Source organism: Hypomesus nipponensis, chromosome 1 (genome assembly GCF_054491055.1).
Source record: "Hypomesus nipponensis isolate SF chromosome 1, ASM5449105v1, whole genome shotgun sequence".
Classification (NCBI taxonomy): domain Eukaryota; kingdom Metazoa; phylum Chordata; class Actinopteri; order Osmeriformes; family Osmeridae; genus Hypomesus; species Hypomesus nipponensis.
The window spans coordinates 5433801-5449573 of NC_140361.1; the positions used below are offsets into that span (position 1 = coordinate 5433801).

The 15773-nt window shown below is 40.7% G+C and overlaps 1 protein-coding gene across 1 annotated transcript; it reads right to left on the minus strand.

Annotated features, from left to right (window-relative positions):
- Window positions 1-8721: 8721 nt before the first annotated feature.
- slc26a2 (solute carrier family 26 member 2) lies at window positions 8722-14351 on the minus strand. The gene is made up of 5 exons (XM_084708677.1): window positions 14080-14351; window positions 12532-13160; window positions 12134-12417; window positions 11531-11986; window positions 8722-11283 (listed from the first exon to the last, which is right to left on the minus strand). Exons 2-5 carry the CDS (start codon window positions 13153-13155, stop codon window positions 10503-10505), a joined length of 2145 nt encoding a protein of 714 aa, XP_084564803.1. The 5' UTR covers window positions 13156-13160; window positions 14080-14351; the 3' UTR covers window positions 8722-10502.
- Between the last annotated feature and the right edge of the window lie 1422 nt (window positions 14352-15773).

Here is a 15773-nt window from a genome sequence, read left to right on the forward strand (position 1 = left end):
TCTCAACCACCCTGGGATCTGCGACGGTGACCCCTTCATCCTCTGCCAGGAACCTCTGGGTTACCATGGATGACGAGCTCTCCATCACAGCCCACATTGCTGCAGTCTCCCGGTCGTGTATATTCACCCTCTGCAACATCCGGAAGATCAGGGGATACCTGTCTGAGCTTTCCACCTAGCTGCTAGTCCAAGCACTTGTCCTCTCAAAGTTGGACTACTGCAACTCGCTCCTCGCCAATCTCCCAGCATGCGCAACCCGCCCTCTTCAGATGATTCAAAATGCAGCAGCCCGTCTGGTCTTCAATCTACCCAGACGCTCTCATGTTACCCCGCTCTTCATCTCCCTTCACTGGCTTCCTATCACGGCCCGTATCAGATTCAAGACTCTGGTACTGACCTTTGGATAAAAACATCTGCTAAATGAATAAATGTAAAATGTAAATGTAGGCCAAAAAAAGGAGCTAGGAAGCCCCAGAAAAAGCCAGGTAAAAACCCAGAACATTAACATTTAGCAGACACTTATCCAGAGCAACTTACAGCAAGTACAGGGACATTCCCTCGAGGCAAGTATGGTGAAGTGCCTTGCCCAAGGACACAGCGTAATTTTGAATGGCCTAGAATTGAACCGGCAACCTTATGATTAATAGCCCGATTCCCTAACCGCTCAGCCATCTGACCCCGAACAGACCTGGGACAGCCCCAGGACAAGCCAACGAGAAATTTATGACAGACCCGGAGGAGATCTGGGATGAACCAGAACAGACTATAAAGAGACCCCGGAAGAGCCAGGGACAAACCCAGGACCAAACAAGGAGAGACCCAAGATCCAGTTAAGGCCAGTAGTAGACCCAAGAGAGACAAGGGAGGACACACCAGAGAGAGACACATGACATAGCCTACCAGTAAAGAATAGTGAGAGACCACAGATGTGACAGGGGGCCAATTACACATTTAAAAGTTAATGAGTCAAATCTGATCGAGTCATTCAGGAAGCAAATAAACAAGTTAATGCATAACGTCACCATCTTCCAGTAAGTCCCGGCTCACCATACGTAACCCCTCAGAAACACAGGGCAATTGTTTGTTTGTAAGGCTCCCCTGGACCAAAGGAAGTACAGGAACTTTCTGACCTCTTGTTTTTCTCAGCTGACTGAGTGTGTGTGCACCTACTGTACACAAACCTTTTGCAAAAAGTTCAATGTGAAGGTAAAACCGACTTTTGGACAGAACCGTGTCTTGCTGACTCTCCTTATAGACCATTATAATTAGATAAACATATTACCCTGATGCACATGAAAGCAGTTAATTCTGGGACACTGAATTTTGGTAAAAGCACCAAATTCTAAGACACTGGTTTGTCATGTAAATGTCAAGTTTATTTTACTTCATAGGCCCCGTTCTGATGAAATGCGTACAAGCAAAGCTTGGGCAGTGGAGAGCTTAAGTGTAGATATCAAGGAATGACTGAAGCCAACCAGGGATACATGCAGCTGAACCAGATGTTTTCCCACATTGTCCCCTAGATAAGTTTTTCCCAGGCTTTGCTTTCTTGGGAAAGGAGCCAGGATTGAGAAAGTGTGAGAGAAGCAAGAACTGCATCCAAAATTATTCTCAAATTCTTGTATTAGTAAAATTTTTGGTCATTATGCATCATTAGTCCTGATTACACAGCATTATATATGGAATTGCAGTGCTACCAGTATGTACAAAACAGGCGACATGAGGACAAAATACATGTAAAAGCCTTTAAAACATCTGTACCTATTGTAATAACTTACCCCCAGTACCGGTCTGTTTATTGACATCTATTTGCCTTGTTATTTGTATTTCAGTTGGTTGAATTTGCCTGGGTCCATATGGGTCGATGGGTATGACTCTATTTGCGTCTCTGAGGTCTGCAGGGTCAGGCCAAAAGGACACAGGGTGGAATATTGCTCCTGGGGTAGTCAATACTGTGACCTATTACTGATATCAAACAATTGGGAGGATAGTTGGGGTTAAGGACCACTCCAAATCCATGTGCTTTTGTTGACGTGCCTATTGCTAATTAAGTCACCATTACTGTATGTATGTAGGAATGTGTATAGATAGTGTACAGGTTATACAGGAAAGACTAGATACAGTAGAAGGAATTCAAATATTGTTGAAATGTTTTTCATAAAATATATACATTTACTGAAGAGTTATGGGTGAGTCATTAACATCTTCTGTATAATCGCATTTATGTGAGACGGTTTAATTCAAGAAAGAAAACCTAAAGCCAATAAGGAGCCATTTGAAACTTTGTGGAAGTATTACATTTATACTATATTTGCATTTCTGTCATTTTAATCATGGATGGTACATTTGGCTTTCTGTCTTATTTATCATGACACTGACATCTGAGCTCATTAAGAGGGCAATATTGACAATTTCATACCCCCCAGTAATACTGTTGTGTAATAGACATACATGCACACATGGCACCCTCCCTCACTGACACATGTCCTGGCCTAATCTACTGCTATGGCAGAATGACAAAACACTTTTTCTGTGGTATGGGTCTTTTTCGCGTACAGTCGGTCTCTTGCTGTCCATGTAAGAATCAAAGAACTGAAGAAGTGTAACATTTGTTGAACTGCATATATCATATAGTTTATTTTTTTATTCTTAAATGCTTCAAAAAAAAATGCATGAATCAACCATTCCTCATTTCAAGTCGTTTTTCATTGGTCAGCACTACATTTTAATGTACATAAGACTACATTGAATACACCTTTTGCCACAACAGCAACTCAATCTTATGCTGGGAAATGTCGTGAATTAGATCCTTCATGTCAATTACAACCAACTGTCACTCCAATGCCCTCTCCATATCTTCTGTCATTTATTAAAGTTAACATGCAAATAAATATCAGCATAACCGGAACTGTATACAATATAATTGGAAAGCTAATGTAATCCTCCATCCAGTGGTGTGTAGGCTATAACTCAAAAAGCACTTTGTGGTCAATGAGCAAGTCATATCGTCTAAATGGTAGATTACAAAATTCTGGAACTCACTAAAACATTTATAACACTAGAGCCAGTACACAGTATGTATAGTTGAAAGTACAGTAACCACACCTTTGTATCTTAGGATTTGTATGTATATTATGGACACTTGCTTGTCAAACATCTACTTTAAAAATCATGGGCATTAATATGGAGTTAGGCCCAATTTGCTGCTGTAACTGCCCTAAGAATTCTGGGAAGGCTTTCCAATAGATGTTGCAACATTGCTGTGGTATTTGCTTCCACTGAGCCACGTCTGTGAAATGAGAGTTACAATGTACTTAATGTTCCCAATGACCTCAGTATGTATCGCCCAGAGTATGAACGTTCCTGGCTAGTGAGACAGAAGGTGAACATCTTCAGCTTGTGCATGACTTACCCAGCCACTTAATGTGATCCAGACAAAAAAAGTTAGCATACTAAATATGTTCACTGAATACCCAGCTCATGTGACGCCTGGACCATACTTGTTGACTTTAGCTGGCGAGTGTTCGACCCAGCACATAACAGTTGGCTTTAACGGGTAAGCACTGCATGGTGATGCTATAGGCCTACATTGTACAGTCGGCCTACGCAGCAAGAGTTTACTATGTGGAAATTATTTACATGAAGTCATTTAGCAGACGCTCTCATCCCGAGCGACGTACGGTAAGTACAGGAACATTCCCTCCGAGGCAAGTAGGGTGAAGTGCCAGTACCCAAGTACACAATGTCATTTGCACAGCCAGGAATCAAACCGGCAACCTTCTGATTAATAGCCCGATTCCCTAACCACTCAGCCACCTGACTCCCCTTATTAACTACAGGCATTAGCTACTGGCAATGCCTGACCAACTGCAAAAGTTTATCTTGGCATGTAAATATTGGCTTGACTTTAGAGACTCAACTTGAAACTTGGGGAAGCCCTTATCTCTCCCTCACCTTTGACTACTTACAGCTCCCCCTTCCAATCCTTCCATCCCCAAATTCACTCAATTTACATTTTACATTGTTCTCTTTGTAAGTTGCTTGGCAACTACAGATTGGCCTAGACTCAGTGTCACTGGAATACACAAAATGTATTGCCTTTTGCCTTTGACTATTTAATAACAAAAGATATGGGCTGGGTTGGGCTGAAATGATCAACCCAAATGGAAACTTGCACAAACCATCACATGCTTGTATCACAAACACATCTGACTCATGAACACAAATTAAAACCCAGTCTAGTTCCTAATGATGCATCCTTGTAGGTAGGAGAACCTTGGTTGTAATTGAGAGGCCTCATCTCAACCATGGGCAACTTTATAGATACATTGCTTTCTTCAGATCCATTACTACCTATTCATTGAGAGGGAATGACTCACACTTGTCTCCTGAATACCACAGATAATCTTTTTGTTTGACCACAGTTTTCTCCACCTCGTATTGTTTTTCCCTTTCTCTGAGTCAAGCACTTGTTGTCAAGGCAACAGCTCAATCGTCATCGCTAAAATAAAACCCAGATGGTTGAACTCTAATTTCTTCAATTCAGGTTGTTGAAAAGAGGATACTTTTTGTCATGGTGATGAACCATTCAAGAGAGATCAAAGCTTAAAGGTTAAACTGATAAAAACTATTTATTTAGATCCCTTAGGTTTACAAAATGTCAAGAAGGCATACCTGTTAGATTTATTAGGCAAATCTTTTAGGGAATGGTTATATTAAGCCATTTGTTCATTTGTTTTATTTTATACATTCAATTTAATGCTCTCTGCCTCTTTGCTTTCTGCTCTACATTTTATTTAAATCTTACAACAGGTTTTATGGAACCAATTTGCTTCTATAACTACATCCACTAATCCAGGAAGGCTTCAAAAGTATGTGGTACCTTCAAATGACTTCTGAGGTATTTTGCTAAATAATTGTTTGACTTCAGATGCAACACTCACTGTAGGTACAAACTGCGTCTGGAAGGCGTGTCATAATCTTTTCTTTTTCTTTTTGTTTCAAGCTTTATAAAATGGTCCCCAAACATATTCCACAAAGTATGAAGCAAATAATTGTGTAGAATGTCATTGTATGCTTAAGCATTAGGATTTTCTCCAGTAGAAATATGCAGCTAAGCTCAACCCATGATAAACAGACCCCAACCATTATTCTTCCTCCACCAAACTGTATAGTAGGCATTATGCAGTCGGGCATGTAGTGTTTTCCTGGCATCTGTCAAACTCTGATTGGTCTGTCAGACTGACAGATGGTGAGGGGTGATTCTAACTCCAGACAACGTGTTTTCACAGCACTAACAGTCCAATGGCTGCAAACCCTTGGCATAGCACATTGTGATCTTAGGCAATGGAAACTTCATGAAGCTCCTGACAGTTACTGTGCTAACGTTACCTCCAGATCAAATCAAATTTCATTTGTATGGCCTTTTTACAAATAATGTTACACAGGGCTTATTAGATGCAGAAACAACGACAAGGAAAAATACCCAGGAAAACTGATATTCTTTTTAATAAACCTTGGGAGGAGCAATTCAGTTAGGGATCCCTTCTTCCAGAGACAGTTGGTGAAACAGTGAGCTGCAGACCATAGGCTGAATACAATTATGCATAAAAATAGAGATAAAGGTGAAAAATGTGCCAGTTGTGCAACATAAAGTTAGCCTCCCAGATGGAGACAGGAAGTGTATTCCAGAGGAGAGAAGCTCTGAATTGAGAAGCCCTGCCCATCACTGAAGTGTCCTTGATGTTGGGAACCATCAGACATCCGGTGTCTTTTGATCGTAGTGTTGCTATGGGTGACAGGGTGTGAGGAGATCCAGGAGACAGGGCGTTCCTGATCCGTGGAGTCAGGAGTGGGCCAGTGTTGAGGAGCAAGGATAGGTGAAAGGTGGTTGTATTTTCTGGTAGTTCTCCAGGCTTCAGGGAAATGTCATCCATGCAGTAGTGAAAGTGTACTCTGCACTCCATGACTTACAATCATGTTTGCTAGAAGCAACAAGTAGAGAGAAAAACATTAATTTGATCTAAACCTTTCTAAGCATGGTTGCTTAGAAAATGGTTGGTTAAGCATGGTTGTTATTCATAGATTCGCAGGGATGATAATGATAATAAAAGTGTACAAACGATCCTGAATCCTGATCTCAGTTGTAAAAACCCTTTTTGGATGAATGTCAGTGATTTTTCTGGCATGTTGTATGGTCTGCATAGAAGGGTTAGTCAACATTCTCGTAAGTTGAAGATGGGGTGTCTGTTAAATCCATTGCTTTACAGCTGACAAAGCAGATGAGAGAATAACAATATGGCTTTATAGAGTACACATAAAATGAGAAACAGCATCACTGAAATGATCTCGACATCAGATGTACTGATTCAAGGAGTCTTTACACCTCTTTTCGATGCCATCTTATTTTGTTCTCTCCTTCATCCCTCTTGCTTTGCCCTCTTATCCATCTGTTATTTCATTTTTGTCAACAGCTTGCCTGCTGGTTGGCTTTCAGGCTTTTCAAGGAACCAAGAGGCCTCTGTTGTTGGTCCGAGAAAAATGACCAGGCCACCAGGCGAGAGTTACTGAGTTAGATTCAACCCTCAGTCTCATTTTCTTAGCCTTTATTCGCTTTGAACAGATCCCGTTGAGGTAATGACTGCACTTATCTCTTTCACAACCCAGCCAGGATAAGAATAACTACTTACTAACCAAGAGTGAGGTTATGCCGGGAAATATCAAACTGAGGCTGGAACGGCAAAAGCCGAGGTTTGATATTTCCCGGCATGACCGAACGGTCGAGGTTAGTAAGTAGTTTATTATATGGCATTTTTAGCTTCTTTTCATTTTGTAAACGAAAATAAATGGTACCTCTAGGCTCATTGTAGCTAGCTCTCAAGTCTTCTCACGCTGTGTTTCATTTGTTGCCTAGCAACTCATTACTTTTGATAGAAAGCGTACAACATGGTTCTGCTAAAATGGCTTTAATTTCAATACAAAATAACGACACAACTGATTAAAAGAGTCTAGTCTTCATCCTCACTTTCGATGACAAATCTTTTCAGCATCATCTGTATAGTAAAACTCAGCAGCTGACTCGTCGCTCATTTTGAAGATGACGTCAGAAGGGCAATACGGAGCCGTATTGACCGCTGAGGAGGGCAATACGCGTCTGGCATGACTACCCATTAGCCAATCAGAAAGCTCGTACCGTCGTTGCCATATAATAACAATTCATAATACAAAATAATAAAATGTCAACATTAAAACAGATGGGGTTTCAGAGATAAACCATGGCCAGAAAGACAAAGACAAAGAAAGACAAAGTGTCACCTCAAACAGATGGAAGGGTGAAGCAGGAGAACAGCCCAGCCACTGAGGGACCTCCTCTTGGCACAGGACCTACGGTTCATTTTATGACTGAGAATGAGGGGATTAAAACAGTAACGCCATTGGTCAGTAGAAGCTGTTATCATAGATTCTGCCTTACCTATTTAGCATGTCAAGTGGATGGCAGAAGTGGTATTCAGCAGTTTATATTACATATAAATATCATAGCGAGTATGTGTGAAATCTTGTTAAAAGATGACAGTAGAAAACAACTTAAGCATCTTGTGGGTTACTGAGCAACGAGGACAAATATGACAATTCCTACTGATCATTTCTGTTGGCCTCCTGCCCACCTGTCTAAGTACTTGTGTACTGAAGCACAAGGCCATTTGCCTCTTTCATAGTATCACTGGTTACATGAATGGATGCATGCCCATATGAACAATGAGGGGTGATGAAGTTGACATGAATCCGCTCAAGCAGTTTCTCTTTTGATACATTATTTTCAGAAATCAGATTATTTGAATGAGTCGATAACGTTTTCAGCTGTCTCTACTGAAAAAAACCCACTGTACATTTTTGGGGAAAAGCACTAAAATAAGGAGAGCGGGAAAATCTGATTAGCAGGAGTGTTTGATTTTGTAATCTCTAATCCTATACATTTAATCCTATCCCTACATACTACCAGATCAATACTGAAATGTCCCTTTTCATTATTAAATTAGTGTATGAGCCAGGAGGTGTCTGTCCATCATGACGAACCAGGTTATTTAAGTCACTTGAGTTTGAGCTAAATCAAGTTGTCACTTGAGTAATGGGAAGTTGGAAAATCCAGAGGTAATATGTAGAGAAACTGCAAATGACCTTTTTGTACTGCTGAAATCTAGTGCAGTGGTCGTTTATTTGGACTCAGTTTTTCCACATCTTGTACAGGGATTATTTATTATTTTTACATTTATTGCCCTTTTTACCAACATCAGTGTGGTTTAATGTGACTGCTTTGAACTGCAGAAGACTGCAGGGGATATTTTATTTTAGTCTGTCTACGTGGTGGTGGATGTTAAGGCCAGTTGTGTGTTTGAACGTTGAGGTATAATGTGTTGCACTCTCACAGATGACCCCTTCACATGTAGAGCTGAGACCAACACAAGCAAGAAACCTCACTATGAACAGCTCACGTCTGCCCCCCACTGGTGGCTCAGCAACATTCCCCTTTTTATAAAAATGCAATTGCACTGTATACTCTTGAATCTGTTTCGTCTGTATACAATTCCGAACACTCTTTAACGATAGGTATGGCAGAGACAGACAGACAGACCTCCTGGCCAAGGACTATTGGATGAGCAAGAGGTAATCCCAGAAAGACACAAAAGAAAAAGAAATGACAACATCAGTCGACATTCCATTAGATACCAAATGAAGTCTTTATTGTCAGGTAAGGCACATTTGGTTTGCAGACAAAGTTAAAATTTATAACATAAATAAGTCATACAGTACATTACAACAGCGTCCAGAGAGCATTGGTTCAAAGTAGCTTGTAAGGGGATGGCCCAAGAAGACAATGATAGTATTGGACATTTTCTGCATCTCTGCAAGACAAAATGGTCTGAGCAATGCTGTGATGGAGGCCAAGACAGACTGAATAAAATGTAGTAAATAGATAAATTCATTAAGTAGAAAACATTTCCCATCAACTCTATATCAACACAAAAGGTGCCTACCCATACTCACCCTCACAAACCCACTTATCAATTAACTTAAACAATAAGCACACATGCACACATAAACTTGCAGCAATTGATGAACAAACTTTGCATCAAACTGCATCAGAGTTAACACAGCTACTGTAATACAGTAGGCATGTTGTAGCCACAAATGACTTGGACCTGAGTTACGTAAATGTAAGAGATGGTTACAATTGCAAGTCATACAAATGAAGAATTTAAGGGCCTTTATTACAAAGTTTGAAGATAAGTAACTGGTAATCTACACTGGGTAATCTACACTACACAAATTTACCATAACTTCACTTCTTAAATTTTTAGTAGTTGTGAAGAATGTTAAAACCAGCCCAAACAAATGCTCCTAAACAAAGTTAAAAATGTACGTTGAATATTATTCCACTTTTATCATTTTTGAACACTTATTTCAAGTACATTTGCTGTGGCCAAAATTGGGAAGGCACTAGGATACATTTACAAGTAAAAAACAAAGGCACTTGAAATTGAGGTAGAACTTTTGGATCTGTCCCACTATATGCAATATAAATACCTTACTCATACAGCTGCAACAATGTTATATATCAGAAATAAAAAACAAATCTTAAAAACTAAAAGATCTGGGTGGTATTCCAGAAAGCAGGTTATGCAACGCTGTTGCTACAATGCTGTGTGTCAGCTCGGGAGTTCACTTACGTGGTTATGTCGCATAACCTGCTTTCTGGAATACCCTCCAGAAGGTTGGGATTCAGTTTTGTATTTTACTTGATAACTGGTGGTTAACATACAACGTCCAATATGGTCATCTCTGAATGTACTTAGCTCACAAGCCTGCTTCTCACTATCTCCTCATGTTATGGTTAAGCTGGCAAAGATATTGAACGATGGCTGGAGTATCCCTGAGTAGAAGCCTGGAGGGCAGATATTAAGTTGGAGACATTACATGGCAATCATGAGCCCCTTGTAAAGGGTGAAACTCTCAATATCTCAGTGAGTTCTTATTGACTAATTAATGAATATATATGTGCAGTGAATGTCTTGGAAAATACACTCAGCACATTTACTGAGCAACACAGGGCATTCTGGGGAAAATCACTAACTGTTTTTTAAATGGTTTACATTCAGCTTTAGAAAACACATCTTTTGGAATAGTATTCTTAAGAGAACATTGATCTTCCTCTGATAGATGCAGTAAAACGTTATTGTTTTTTGCTTATTATCATAATTGTTTTAAACCAGGTGATAATACACTATGGCCAATAGTATGCAGACAACGCTCAGTATACAGACATGTGCTTGTGGAACATCTCATTTCCAAACTTTGCAGATTTATCTGCTTTCAGTCTTCTGGGGATTTCCAATATCTGCCATACATGAACAACACATCAAATCTGACATAAATATTGAAACATTTGTTATGTGTACCCCTTTCAAATATACGTAGATGCTGTATGAAGACATTGAAAACTGTCCTCAGCAGTGTGGGTCACATTGCCCATTTTCACCTGAGAGACGTTGAGCATAATGCACAGCATCACTGATGGTGAAAAACACGAGTTCTCTTTCTCCAACGTTGTCTGGGTAGTACCCCCCTCTCTGCAGAGAGGCACGCACTGAGAAGTTACACTGTGCCAGTAGTACCTTCACTCCCAGCTCTTTGTAGTCCTCATATACCTCTTTCAGTGAATTCACCCCAGCTGTATCTAGAAATAATACCGGACTACAATCTATCACCACACTGTGGAAGCTGGACTTAGCTGGCAGAAAGACATTGGTGGTCATCTCTGCCTCTTGACCCTTGGTTCTGTTCTCTTCTGCCCTCATCTGTTTCCGGTTCTTTTCCAACTTCTTCCGATGGACCTTTTCCTTGACTGGGTCTAGCCCCAGCCGGTGATAGAGGCACTTCTTGAACAGGCTTTGATTGGCGTAGTAGATGGGTGATTCATAACGGAAGATTGCAATGCCAGGCTGGCTCTGGACACCGTGATAGCCGGCTAGGTCCTCATACAGTTCGCTGGTTCCAACCCTTCCCAGCTCAAGGCCTTGGGCCCTCTGGGTGCGAACCAGAACACAGAAGGCTGAAACCAGGACCCCGACCAACAAACCAAGCTCTGTGTTGATCAAAGCCGAAGTTGCGGCAGTAATAAGCCAGATGCTTGCGTCAACATGGTTTACTTGCCACATATGAGGAACTTCCGTGAACTTTCGCAGTGCCCCGCTAAGGTTCACAATGATGATCACAGCCAAAACACACCTGGAGAAATGCAAACCCAGAAACAACATCATCAATAAAAATGAAATAATTATACAAGTGGGATTATTAGTGGATACTGTGCACCACAAAATCATTTTCTGAGTGACAATTAGAAAACACCAATAGTAAATGGCATTAACAATTAGATAAAATTAGATATTAGAGGTAACTCAATAGTCGTACCACAGTAAATCATGATGAATCAATTTGTAAACAAATTCATAATTGAAAAAAACGAATGCCTTACTTCTGCAGTGAGTAGAAGAGTGGGGCGATGAGCAGAAGTACTAGCAGCAGCACCAGAGCAGTGACCAAACCAGAAAGTTGAGTCTTGCAGCCTGTTGACTCCTTCACCAGGGTTTTTGTCAGTGCTGCACTAGTAGTAAAGCAACGGAAGAACGATGGCAGGATGTTACAGAACCCAATCGCGTACATCTCCTGGTTAGGATCCACTTGGTAGCCGTGCTTCTTGGCGAACATCTCGGACAGTGAGACAGTTATAGCAAATCCCACAACAGCAATAGAGAAGGCATCCACTGCCACGGCAGGGATAAGTGACCAGGAAGGCATCTGGGGTGGCAGGAAACCTGTGGGGATAGTGCCAGCAACATCTGACCCATACACCTCCTGGAAGCATCCAAAGTGGGAAGCAACTGTTGCAACAATGACAACAAAGAGTTCCCAGGGGATCGGTGCCTTGAGTCTGAGGAGTAGATCCATAGTTGTGTGGTCAGATTTTATTGAAAAATGTATATAAAAAAGTGTTATTTTGTGTGTGTGTGTGTCTGTAAATGTTATGAAAATGCAAGGGATACAGTATAATGCTGTTCCAAATAGAGCCAACGCATACCTGGTCTTGAAACGCTCATTCAGTTCCTTAGTGGGGACCAGGATGAGCAGGCAGAGAAGACTGGTAAACAAGTCACACAAGTTGGTGTCGGCCATGTTCTGTAGTAAGCTGAACCAGGTCTTTATTAGGGTGAACCAGCCTTGAGCTCTGGGCAGCTTCAGTCCTAAAAGGTACTTTAGCTGGGAGGTGAGGATGGTGAGGGAGGCCCCAGTGGCAAAGCCGCTTAGGAGGGAATCAGACAGGTAAACGGACACAAAGCCCACCTGGAGAAGACCCATCATAACCTTGAAGGGACAGGAGGGAAGTAGGGGTAAAGGTAACTATTGATACAGTACGTGCAGATATTTTGTGATCATCCAAGCGCTTTGAGGTTTGTTAACTCTCAGCCACAGTCTTACCTGGTAGACCCCAGCCATGAAGGTGACTGTAGCTCCGACCATAACGGCATAACAGCTCTTATCACAGACTAGACCAGCACCCGTGGTATCATTCCCCAGTCTGCCCAATACAAAGGACGTCGTTTTATTACTGTATCCCTCTGTGATGTATCCTGCGGCAGCCACCTCCCTGTCCACCACCTGCCCCACGAGAAGACACAACACGCCAAAGATACCCACAGACACGTGACGTGAGCTGCCCAAGAAGGCGTAGATGATGGAGGAGAAGAAAGAGGTATAAAGGCCATAAATGGGTTCCTGCCCAGCTAGTAGGGAGTAGGCAATAGACTGGGGAACAAGCAGTATTCCCACAATTAAACCTGACATAATGTCACCAAGGAGCCACTCTTTAAGATGGTAGCGAGGAAGCCATTGTAAGATTGGGATAAACCTAAGCACAGAAGCTTTGGCTATCTGAGCTGAGCTGCAAAAGCAATGTTTTTGTAGCCTCCGAGCAAACACCGTCTTCCATGGCTCTTCTGTCTTCTCTCGTCTCTCTAAGACAATAGGAAGCTGCAGGTCACTGTCCTTGGCTACTGAGTAGCAGTCGTTTTCAGTCACAGCAGGCCTTAATGTAGCCATCATATACCCTGCAAAGATATTAAAGGTTATTATTATTATTATTATTGTACTGAAACTTTGCATATGTCAGTGATATTTTCCATTGTCAACAGTTTTGTAGTTAAGATAATAATTGTGTTTCTTGTTCATGATGAAATAAACTGCTGATTTGACCTGGCACAGTATTTTTGCACATACACCTAAGGAATCAAATCAATTATAGCATGCTATTAATGGAGTATCATCATAATAATTTCTTTAATTCTAAATGTAAGGCCTTTTTGATTGTAGTATTACTATTACTTGTGTCTGCTGCATATTACATGGTAAATATTTGTTTTCCTGTTGATTCATGAAATACGCTCATTCGATTCCCTTGGTTGCTGTCTTCACTGTGACTGTGAATAAGTATACGATTTGTGCTGAAACATACAATCGGGCATAGCCTAGGCCTGTAGCCAAACCTCAGTCTATGAGCCTATACCTCTGTTTGCCAATAGGATTATTGGCCATGAAAAACACTAATGCAGTAGGAGTGCTTCGTTGTAGCCTACTGCACACACTGGAAAGGCAAAAAGTGGCCTTTTGATTTTTCGATTTTAACAACTAGGCTATTTTCATAAACAATCCTTAATGAAAAGCTACAAATATTAGGAGAAATGTTTTTATTTTAGTAGTTCTCAAAATTTGGAGATGGGTAAACTGTGGTGTGGTTTAGGCAGGCATGTCCACAAAGATTATCTGTATGTCCACTAAACAGTTGGTAATGTACAGTGAGACATAGTATACTTCTTCATTGGAGACTACACCAAACTACTTCTAAACTCCATCACTTCCACCCTTTGCTTGAAGCTTTATGAATGAAAACCGTAACTTCTGGTCGCCAACGTGTCTAATTGACAGCAATTAGCGTTCCAATAGTCTATATTTAATGATAGCATTCCTCACCTGAGTTTACGTTTATCCGTTCATTGCCCAGACTTGTTTCTTAACATGAGAGAACAAGAAGGCTGCCTCTAAATCCGGCTTACTTTTGACAACGTCACCCACGCCGTGTACACGTAAACACACGATGGAATGATAACCAACTACAAGGACCAAAAATAATCCTAAATCTGCACAAATGCGCACCGTTTTGACACTGCACGACATTTAGCAAAACGTAGACTATTTTATTTGTAATAATATAGCCTATAGGCAGAATTCGTTAGCGATGGCTATTTTTGTCCATGTCTTACTGATATTTGAGACCTTGCATGAGAAGTCAACATGTAATTCTCTGCCCCCTGGTGTCAGATACGAGGCTCCATTTCTTATGAGGAGTGGGTGGACTGAAATATGTAGCCTATAGGCTACTGTACGCAAATATAATACTAAAACACGGGTCCCTATCAAGGTTATAATAAAATAGCCTAAATGAATAGGCTACTAAAACAGTACGTCACTAAAGATTCATCTCTTGATACAAAAGAAGCGTATGGCCTAGAAGTTAGATTTCAACCAAATTCAAATTAGGCATAGTTTAGGCCTTACACCACCCACTACTAGGATGTATAAGGTGATTTTTAAGACTTTTGTGGCTGTTTTTTACTTTCTTTACCTGGTATAGGTCATTGGCTCAATCTTTACCGACTAAAGGTGAGAACATTTGTAATTAGTGTCCTGTGGGCCACAGGGATGTTGTAATACATTGAACACTGGCATGCCAAGGTACACCACGATACAAACTGTCCAACCTAACCTAATTTCCATACCAAAAGTTAATATTTACATAAAATGTTTTTTTAACGCATTGCCCAAATACATTTTTACACAATTACTGTTGACTGTTATTGAAATCTGTTTAGGTCTGTTTTGATTGCATTCCTTGTAGAAACCAAAAACATGTACAAACAACATTCACTATCTCAGGATCTGGTTGCACAAATATGCCACTCTGTAATATTTTTTGTTGGGTTTGGCAGTGTTAGGCAATGGACACTGCTATTTGTCTTTAATATCCAATATGCTTTAATCGATATCTTAATACCACTCTGCCTGGATTTGATTGCTCAATTTGATTTCTCCTCTAGCTATTTGCCTGTCTTCTCATATTTAAAGGCAGGACATGTTTTGTAAAATGGCTGCGAGCACATTAACAGACCTTGGAACAGATGTCCCTCTGGTGGTGTATAGGGTACATTTCACACATGATTTATTTTGAAAGCTCATTTGTGGTTGGGACTACAATTAGTTTACACCTCAAAATACAGTATAATGCAACCACTATGGATTTCACATGACTGGGGAAATATATTAATATGTTGGATGACTTGGTTAAGGTTAGGATGTGTATCAGACAAAGCAATGTGCAGGCTGTGTAAAGTTGGATAGTGGTGTGACCTGTAACAGCAAATGTAGATTCAGAACATTCCAAACACTGTGATAAGAATCACTGCCAATTTCAATATAAAAAAGAATTGGGACAACTGTTCAATTTAGAGTGGCCTTTTAATGTAATCAAAACAAGGTGCACCTGTGTAATGATCACACTGATCAATAAGCTTCTTAAAACACCCTCAATCCATCCACCTGATTGATGTGGCCCGCTCTTAACGCTAAAATCTTCAGAAGGTTTTAGCATTTAGAGCTTCTTAATGAAT

Bases quoted from the DNA above. Each gene is read 5' to 3' on its own strand.
- slc26a2 (XM_084708677.1), bottom strand. From the start codon at position 13,155: ATGATGGCTACATTAAGGCCTGCTGTGACTGAAAACGACTGCTACTCA. The intron at 11,987-12,133 runs GTATGCGTTGGC...TCTACTCCTCAG, and splicing joins AATGAGCGTTTCAAGACCAG to ACTCAAGGCACCGATCCCCT. The intron at 11,284-11,530 runs GTAAGGCATTCG...GCATTTCTCCAG, and splicing joins CTCTTCTACTCACTGCAGAA to GTGTGTTTTGGCTGTGATCA.